The sequence below is a fragment of the Gavialis gangeticus genome, unplaced genomic scaffold, assembly GCF_001723915.1.
Source record: "Gavialis gangeticus isolate Ggan-Ray unplaced genomic scaffold, GavGan_comp1, whole genome shotgun sequence".
Lineage (NCBI taxonomy): Eukaryota > Metazoa > Chordata > Crocodylia > Gavialidae > Gavialis > Gavialis gangeticus.
The window spans coordinates 17880811-17889966 of record NW_017729015.1 but is presented as its reverse complement, the minus strand read 5'-3'; the positions used below and the strand labels follow the sequence as shown (position 1 = coordinate 17889966).

At 59.1% G+C, this 9156-nt stretch overlaps 1 protein-coding gene across 2 annotated transcripts; it reads left to right on the top strand.

Moving 5' to 3' along the window:
- The first annotated feature begins 771 nt into the window (after window positions 1-771).
- On the top strand, window positions 772-8588 carry TRIM63 (tripartite motif containing 63). Of its 2 annotated transcripts, none has more exons than XM_019512457.1 (8): window positions 772-1345; window positions 2325-2491; window positions 5357-5525; window positions 6084-6179; window positions 6623-6856; window positions 7213-7235; window positions 7685-7809; window positions 8380-8588. In XM_019512457.1, the coding sequence occupies exons 1-8, from the start codon at window positions 1187-1189 to the stop codon at window positions 8580-8582; spliced, it is 1176 nt and encodes a 391-aa protein (XP_019368002.1). In that variant the 5' UTR covers window positions 772-1186; the 3' UTR covers window positions 8583-8588. The 2 variants fall into 2 exon arrangements, with proteins under 2 accessions (XP_019368002.1, XP_019368003.1); XM_019512458.1 differs by lacking the exon at window positions 772-1345 and adding an exon at window positions 1966-2089.
- Window positions 8589-9156: the final 568 nt, after the last annotated feature.

The following is a 9156-nucleotide window of genomic DNA, read 5'->3' as shown; positions in this document are numbered from 1 at the left end:
CATTTGCCCCCCCCCCCCCCCCCCCCCCACACACACACACCTTTCATGCCTGCTCCAGTCAAAGTTTAAAACCAACTGTCTGGCCATGAAAGCAGCATTTCTATCCAGGCAGCAGTGAGAGCATCAATGGACTTCACGGCCCATTATAATTCACCTGCTTCCTTCTCCGCACCTCCCTCCACGGGTGTTAACGACCCTCTTTCTGTTTTCTGTTTTATTTTTAAATGGAGAAAAATAGGTGGTGTTTTATACGTGATAATGCATCTCCCCACACGCACCCCCCTTTTTCAAGACAATAGATCCACCCTCACGGGTGGCTGCAGCGTTAAAGACGGTGCAGAGGGGGAGAAGGGCAGAGGCTGGCAGGAGAGGCTGCGAAACGGGTTGGGTACCACGCGGCTGGTCTGCCATTGGCTCGGGTTGGGTGGCACGGCCAGTTTCATAGATTCATAGATTCATAGATTAAGGGTTGCGGGACTCTGCAGCGCTGCTTGTAACGTGTGCAAGCGCCTGCAGAGCGTGAGATGCGCAAACTGTTTAACGAGCCGTGAGAGGCTTTGCTGCAATGCCTGGAGAGCGGGAGATGCACCGGGAACGCCCCGGGTTGGAGGGCGCAGGCGGGGTGAGGATGGTGGGGCCGTGCCCTTGGGGAGAACGAAGGCTGCCTTGGAAATGGGGCATGGGATTGAGAATAAGGAGCCTTATTCCAGGTTAATGCTTCGTAGCTCAGTAAGTGTGGGGGGGCCTGCTGTTTGCTGTTAACCCCCAAGAAGCATGACTCTGTTGACAGCTGCATCTCCAGTTGCTTTGTCCTGAAAGACACTGGAAATCCCTGGAACCGTAGCCACGCCAAGGCCTGAACACGTTGTCCTCAGCCTTGTTTACAGCCCCCCCGGCCCTCCAGAGGGGCGATTGCTCACTCTCACATGTGACAGGCAGCAGTTCAGCTGGAAACTTGACCCTTCCCAACTGGTTTTGCTCAACCGGGGCCCATGTGACCCTGAGATAAATTATAAATAGACACCTAAGAGGAGCCGCAGACAAAGGCAGGAGCCAGGCTTCAGTTTTAGGGAAGGAGCAAGACTTTGGTCTCTGAAACCCAGCCCAGGGGAAAAACCGGGACCGAGCCAAAGCAGCAAACTCGGGAGCCAGCCGCCCCGCTGTGGATTTAACCCGGAGGAGCACTATGGATTACGAACCCAGCATCATCCGGGACTCGAACCCCATGGAGAACCTGGAGAAGCAGCTCATCTGCCCCATCTGTCTGGAGATGTTCACCAAGCCCGTGGTGATCCTGCCTTGCCAGCACAACCTGTGTCGGAAATGTGCCAGCGACGTCTTCCAGGTCAGTGGCCAGGCTAGGAAAGGGCAGGTCCCCCCGCCCCGCGTCCGCCAGGGAGTTCGGAGCGGAGCAAGTCGCTGCTACGGGGTCGGGAGAGCTGAATGAGGGGAGGGAGAGGGCTGGGGCTCCCTGAATGGCCCCTACCAGGGGGTCTTCTGATCCCACAGCAAGCCACATCGACCCGCTCCAGAAAGTCCGTTTCTCAGTAGCGTTGGCTGCACTCAAGGCATGGCTCATCCGTCCTGCTTGCGGGCGCATCCATGGAGCCCCGCAATTTGCAGGGTGCCCGTCGCTAGGATGCTGGTGCCACGGAGCCAGGGGAGGATTCACCTTGGCGGTATGGGGGCTGAGACCCGTAACCTCTGAGCCCACCGAGTCCCCATGTCTCCTGGAGCCATGGCCATCCCGCTGCCCGCGAGCAGAGGACCCCTGGACAGGCCCCAGCTGATAAAGCCGTCAGCGCCGCGTTCCCCGCTCACCGAGCGGCGCGGCACTTGTCAAATCTCAGCGATAAAGAGAAGGCGGGGGCGGGGGGGAGGGCAGAAATCGGAGCCCGCGGCTGCAACGGACCAGGGCCTGCCGGCTTTGTGGGGTGGGGGCGGCCGCGGGCAGGGCCAGGGCTGTCAAGGATGGTTTATAACTAACAGTTGGTGCATGGTGAGGAGGGAAAGGCAGCATCCCACCAGGCTGGCAGCCACCTGCCGCCGCGGCTCAGGCCTTCGGGGGGTGGGTAAAGCAGCTGTGGAGGTACCCGGACCGCGTGAGCCTGGGAGAGTCGTTCCCCTGCCTCGGTTTCCCCAGTGTGGAGCTAATAGCAGTGCCCCCCTCGTGGCTCGGATGGAAGGGGCGGACAAAAGTACAAATCGTTGTGGGAGGCGCGGCGGGATGCTGGCGCGGACAGCGCGGCTGTCTCGGCCGTGGCGGGGATGTCGCGGGGGGGACTGCGTGCGCCGGGGTCCCTGACTCGGCCCTCTCCCCGCAGGCCGCCAACCCCTACTGGCAGAACCGGGGGACCGTCATCTCAGGGGGCCGCTTCCGCTGCCCCTCCTGCCGCCACGAGGTGATCCTGGACCGCCACGGCGTCTACGGCCTGCAGAGGAACCTGCTGGTGGAGAACATCATCGACATCTACAAGCAGGAGTACTCCAGGTTTGCCCCACCGCCCTCGCCTCCCAGGGCAGATGCGCCCCCCAGCCTCACGGGGGGGTCTGATGGGGGAAATGTCCTCGAGCCGACTGCTTTTCAGGGCACGTTGTGTCCGTCACCAATCTGCCTCTTTTGGGCCTTGCCTCCCGCAGGCCGTGTGGGGTAGGATGAGTAGGAGCTCAGGTGACTCCAGTAGGATGAGATGTCACACCTCCACCGTGCTCTACATCAGATCGTCCCCCCCCTCCCGATCGCACCAAGCAGGCATTGTGGGCTGACACGATCGTCCCTTCACCTTGCAATACTGGAGCCTTGGGAACTAAGCTGGCCAGTGATGCTTGGGGAGAGACTCTTCTTCTGGCAGTAGCCTGTTAGCTTGCTTTCCCAGATCCTCAGCACGTTAGGGGCAGGGAGAACCAGAGAAATACGCCCAGGGGCTGGGTTTGCAGAGAACGGCACGGCAACGCTGCTGGGTTTCTGGAGAGCAGGCTCTGGAGGTTGCCAAAACCGAGAGAGATTCCAGCCGGAGATCGGTCTCTGCTCAGGCCTGCAGACACGAAGCACAAATACATCCCTACCCCAGCCAGCCAACAACCTTTCTCCCCCACAAAAGTAAAACCAGTCCAAGGGACTGGAAAGAGCTGTGCTGGTTTCCAGAGGAGCCGGTCAAGCACTGAAGTGGAGATAGGAAATCTGTCCTGGATGGAAAGACGGGAGCGTTGTGCCCGGCAGCTTGCAGGGGGAAAGGCAAGGGCAGTAGGCTGATGCCAATCCAGAGGGGCTGAAGGGAATTACAGGAGAGAGAAAATAGATCCATTCATAAACAAGGCAGGGAGCAAACACAATGAGGTTTCCACCATGGCCAAAGCCCCAGCCCGGTCTTGGCTGGTACAATGTGATCTAAGCCAGAGCTATGCAGCGGGGAGGCATGCAGGACCCCGGGCAGGGGACTCGGAAACCACGTGTTTATAAGCCAGCAGGTGCAGCCTGGAGGCCGAGGTCTTAAGGGAATTAACTCATGAATCTACTGAATCACTGTAAATATTATTGTAAAGTCATGGGGATGGGGCAGAGGTGATGCGATGGCAGGTCTGGTGCCCATGGAAAAGCCGCATTAGCAGATCCCTTTGAGCTTTGAGGGTGAAACAATGGGGCACACTTTCGGTACGGAGGAGGGAACAGGCCCAGATCGACTCCATCCCTCTTAATCACTTTGTGCAATTAGGAGAGCTAGAGAGAGGCAGATACAGTGCGGTCGATAGAGCGAGCGAGAGCCCCGCCTGGGCTCACCACAGCAAAATTCGTCTAGCTGGGCCTATGTACAGCACTTGAGGACATGGCTTGTGCTCTCCAGTTCCCCCTTGAGAGATACCGTATTTTCTCACATCCAAAGACCAGCTGCTGGAAATTGCGCTGCACATTATATGCAAGAAGTACGGTAAGAGCAGTTTCTGCCTCACAGGCAAAGACAAAAGTCAAATCTGCGCTCCAGGAGCAAAGCAAGGAGCAGACTTGGCTCCCTGGAAGCTGCTGCTCAGGCACTGACTACAAAGGAAGATCTTTATTATTTCATTCGGCCTTTCAAAAACAAGAGGCATGTTTTATTCCGGAGCGTGTCGTATGTGAGATAATATGGAAATTCACACCCGCCTGGCTCTGAGCACAGATCAAAAGCTGGCCAAGGGGGCACGGCTGGCCGGTCGCGCAGAATGGCAAGGGCAGAGCTGGGGTGATGGGGGCATCAGATCTCACAGCGCTGGTCTGGCATTCGTTACTGAGATGGATTATTTATCGAAGGAGCATGCAGAGGCCTCAGCCAAGGCTGACCTGCCATCGTGCTGGGCGCTATGCAAACACACCAGGAGACGTGGCCTCTGCTCCAAAACATTTATCATCTAAATAATCCAAGCAGATGAAGGGAGGGCTGAAGAGAGGGGCTCCGAGCTCCCAGGATGGCTTCACAAGCCTCTCATGATTTTGTCCCTAAAGTCCCAACTCCCGGGGTCGGTGATGCCGTAGGAATCCAATTGCTATTTTTATTAACATGAATTTTCAAGAGAAAAGCTGGAAAACAGGTCCCTCGATGCCTCCAGAACCAGAAACCACAGAAAAACACTGCCCAGATTTACCAAGTTTACGCCTGTCTCCATGTTCCCAGGGCAGGAGGTGTGATGCTCTGAGTGCAGAGGGGTGGCCAGGGTTGACTTGATTTAACTCCCTTCTCTCCGCTCCAGTCACGTTACCTATAAAAGGGGAAGCTGACCAAAGGGGCCACGGCTCAACTGCCCGTGTTTAAATATACCCTGGGCTCCTGCAGAAGGAAATAAAGATCTAGCGGCACCCTGAGTTGGCCTTAAAGAGGCGGGAGGAGCCTCTATCTTGACGGCACTCTGTGTCTATAATTAGGGGATTCTGCATCCTCCCTGAATCTTGGACCAAGGCACCAGGGACTTAATCATCCTAGTGGATCCAGTCACCTCTATGGCTTGCTCTGCGCTGGCGGGGGGTAGAGCAGAGTGATGCCTGCCGGGAGGTGGTAAGCTCAGAGACACGAGTTTAAACGCTTTAAGTGGTGGCAAGAAGGACCGCTGGCAGGTGGCACCACTGGACAGGGCTGTCTAGTCCTGACCCTTCCCTTCATTAGCACCACGGGCAGACAGAACCGGCCTCCCGGGCGCTGGACACAGCATCGCAGTGGTGAAAATGAGACCCAGATCTAGCCCCATCCCTCCGAGCCGGGGCTGGAGAGGCTGGGGCTGGGGGAGGTTCAACCGCACTGAGACCCTGGCACGGGCTTTGGGCTCATGCCACAGCTCAGTCCTAGGCCCGGGTGCCCGTGCTGCTAACGCCTGCCTTCTTTCCCTGCAGCAGGCCCCTGAAGAAGGGCAAGCACCCCATGTGCAAGGAGCACGAGGACGAGAAGATCAACATCTACTGCCTGACCTGCGAGGTGCCCACCTGCTCCATGTGCAAGGTCTTTGGGGCTCACAAGGACTGCGAAGTCGCCCCGCTGCAGAACGTCTTCCAGGGACAGAAGGTACCGGCAGCCCTGGGGGCCGGGGAGCAGCCAGAGGCCAAGGGATGCCCTGCCTTGTCCCTCGAGGGGTTCCCGTCCGGTCCCCTGGGACATTGATTGAGCTCCAGGGCTGGGGGAGGCTCTGCTGGAGACACCCGAGAGGTGCTGAGCTGTGCCTTTCGGGAATAGCTCCGGAGCCCCGTCACCGGGGTATTCATAGCCGTGTGTGGAGAAGTCACCTTCTATACTTAGAGCCCCTCACGAGGCCAGCGCTGGCTCCAGGGGAGCGGGCTCTCCAGCGGGAGCAGGCACCTGGGAAGGAAGGAATTGCTTGAACAGGGGCCACATACGGCAGGGTCTCTCCCGGCTTGCACCATGGCACCCCTTGCTCTGCGCACTGGGTTCGGGGGAGTCTGAGAGCCCTGGGCAGAGACAAACCTGATCGATCCTGGTGTCCACACCCGGGGGGACCAGGCCTCCCCCCGCAGGCCGCCGTTACCCCCACCATCCTCCTGCCCCCCTCCCCAAAGAGATCAGCAGGAGGGCTGAAGCCACCTCTATTTCTGTCCTCCCTCGCAGACCGAGCTGAGCAACTGCATCTCCATGCTGGTGGCGGGGAATGACAGGGTGCAGACGATCATCAACCAGCTGGAGGAGTCCTGCCGCGCCACTGAGGTGAGGCACGGGGAAAACGCGTGAGCCCGCGGAAACCCGAGCGGCCCCGGAGAAACCCGACCCTGAGCCAGCTAGCGTGGGCGTTGGGTGCTCGGGCCTGTCCCTGAGAGAAAAGCACACGAGGAGGCAGAGAGCACCCAGGAGGCCTGGCTTCCAGCTCCTCCTTTTAAGTCTCAGATTCAGAGTCTCTTACGAGTCAAAGTGGGGATTACTTTCCCCCTCCCCGGTGGCTTGCACCAGGCAGCCCACGCCATGCCCACCCCGTAGAGGTTGCCTCCCTCGGGGCTCCTCTGGGGCCGGGAGCTGGGCTCGGGGCACGTATCAGCAGGCGCGAAGGAGTGTCTGAGGCACAGCAGTGAGGTGCCCTGCTGCACGGTGAGGTCTGGGAGCAGTGCCCGCTCCTCCCCGGCCAGCCGGGCACTCATGCTCCGCTTCCTCGGCAGGAGAACAGCCAGCGGGTGCGGCAGGAGCTGTGTGAGAAGTTTGACGCCCTGGCCGCCGTCCTGGAGGAGAAGAAGAACGAGCTGCTGCAGCGCATCACCGCGGTGCTGGAGCACAAGACCGGCTTCCTCCAGGCCCTGGTGCAGAAGTACAAGGAGCAGCTGGAGAAGTCCAGCAAGCTAGTGGAGACGGCCTTCCAGTCCATGGAGGAGACCGGAGGTGCCACCTTCCTCATGGTGAGCAGCATGTGCCACCGGGCCTAGGGGACGGGCACTGACGGGAGCCTGGGTCTAGCCGTGCTGCCCGTCCCCATCCAGGGAGATTCCCCCACCTGCCAGATCGTGTCTCCTTTCAACCCAAGCCAGCAGCCGCTGGCCGTGCCCTCTGCTACCGCAGCCAGCTGCCAAGCTCCAGCCTAGCGAAAGGGAGCTCCCCGGAGCAGCTGGGCGACATGCTCCTCCAGGCTGCCCCACATCCCCGACCCTTCCCACGACTGATATCCAGCGGGTGCCAGCTCCCCCCTGCCGCTTTCACAGCCCTCCAGGCCTGTTCTGCTCACCCGTTCTCTCTCTCTCTCTCTCTTCCCCCACAGAACGCCAAGAAGCTCATTAAAACGTAAGTCCCCAGGACACATTAGCGAGCCGCTACCTCGGTGCCACACTCGTTGTCCCAGCAAAGTCAGCGTCCCCCGAGGGAGCTTCAGTTCCTGGGGGAGCCCTTATCAGGGTGCAGCTTAAACACCAGACTCCTTGAAAACCGACCCAAGAGCATGCGCGGCACTGCTGTGCGGTGTCTCCGTTGCAATACCCCAGCCAGCACGAAAGCGGGACAGGGCGGGAGGCTTGAGGGCCATGGGGCTGTTCTGCTGAGTCCATCTGAGTCCCTGGACCATGTCAGCTCCCCCCCGGACCCGTGAGAGAGGCCCATGAGCGCGCTTTAAATTGGTTTGTAAATGGCTTTAGTCTAACCAGTGACCAGGGCTCTGCGGGCGGTGGTTTCAGTCCGGCTGAAATGGGTTCCCAAGTGAGTTAAAGCTGAAAGGAGCTTTTTCCTGCCTCCTCCAGAATCGTGGAGGCGTCGAAGGGCGGCCTGCTGGAGAAGATCGAGGAAGGCTTTGAGAACATGGACTCCTTCAGCCTGGACCTGGAGTCCGTCATGGAAACCGTGAGGGCTATTGACTTTGAAGCAGGTATTGTCCTTCTCTGGCCCCTTCCAGAAAGCACTTTTACTGTGCTGTCCACCCAAGAGTGCTTCGCAGGCACTGATCGAGCTGAGGAGCTAGGGGAACAGGCAGGGAGCTAGGAGGACGGCCTCTAAATCACAGCTTCCTAGACCCTAAAGGCTGGAGGCTGCACATAGGAGAGGAACAGCGGGAAAAAATCCTGGGTCAGACCCTGTTCACTCTCCCCTTCAGCAACAGCTCCCTGCCGCTGTGTGACAGGAGACTGGGCAGGGTGGGCCTACGGTCTGACCCAGTCAACGGCAGTTCTTCTGTCCCATCGGACAGGGGCATCAGACCCACTTCACAGAAGGGAAAACCAAGGCGTAGGAACACCAAACCGACTCACCCAAAGCTAGGCAATAACTTGTTGACCAAGCGAAGTACAGAATCCAGGGCATGTGTCTGCACAGTCTACGGGACATCCTTCTTTCCCTAACCCCAAAGCAAATGCCGACTCGGAGGCGTGAGCGCGTCTTCTCTTGTATAAGCGCCGGGGCGGGACTGAGGGGTTCTAAATCGCACCCTTTGTGTTTGAAGATGAGGAAGAGGAGGAATTAAATGAGGAGGGAGAAGAATCAGAAGAGGAGCTGTCTCAGGAACAGACAGTCGATGGTAAGCGGAGGCGGCGGGCTGGCGAGTGGTGCAAACCCAGGGACTTGCAGCCCTCCTGGGTCAGGCCCTGCGGACAGGGGCGCCTGCTCTGCTCCTGCTGCAGCATCTTGTACCCCGCACTAAAATAGCAAGGCTCCCCTGGAGCCCCGCGGCCAGTCCTGGGCCCCGCACGTCAGGGAGGAGGTGGTCAGTTTGGGAAGAGTCCACCGCACTGCAATAAAAATGATCAGGGGCCTGGGAGGCAAGACTGATGAAGACCGGCTGCAAGAGCGAGGGCTGCGTAGTCTGGAGAAGAGCAGGTTGAGGGGGGATTTAATCATTGTCTTCACCTCCCCGGAGGGTGATGACTGAGAGGATGGGGACGGGACTTGGGGGGACCGCAGGCGACAGGACTAGGAGCCGTGGCCTCGTGCTGCAGCAGGGGAAATTCAGAGTGGAAATGAGGAGGAACTTGGTGACTCGAAGGGTGGTCGAGCATTGGGACAGGCTGCCTGGAGGAGCTGCGGGATCAGACCCGCGGTCCAGCTACGGCCGCATCCTGCCTGTGACAGCGGACGCTTTAGGGAGAGCATGGAGCTGGGTCCACCGAGTGCCCCACCCCAGTCGTTACCCCCCCTTAACGGGGTAGAGGCGCCAGAGGAAACGTCCCCACTTGTTCTGTTCAGCAGCTAGTAACGGGACAGCGCAGGAAACCCTGCTCTT

Bases quoted from the DNA above. Each gene is read 5' to 3' on its own strand.
- TRIM63 (XM_019512457.1), top strand. From the start codon at position 1,187: ATGGATTACGAACCCAGCATCATCCGGGACTCGAACCCCATGGAGAAC. The intron at 6,857-7,212 runs GTGAGCAGCATG...CTTCCCCCACAG, and splicing joins GAGGTGCCACCTTCCTCATG to AACGCCAAGAAGCTCATTAA. The intron at 7,810-8,379 runs GTATTGTCCTTC...TTGTGTTTGAAG, and splicing joins GGCTATTGACTTTGAAGCAG to ATGAGGAAGAGGAGGAATTA.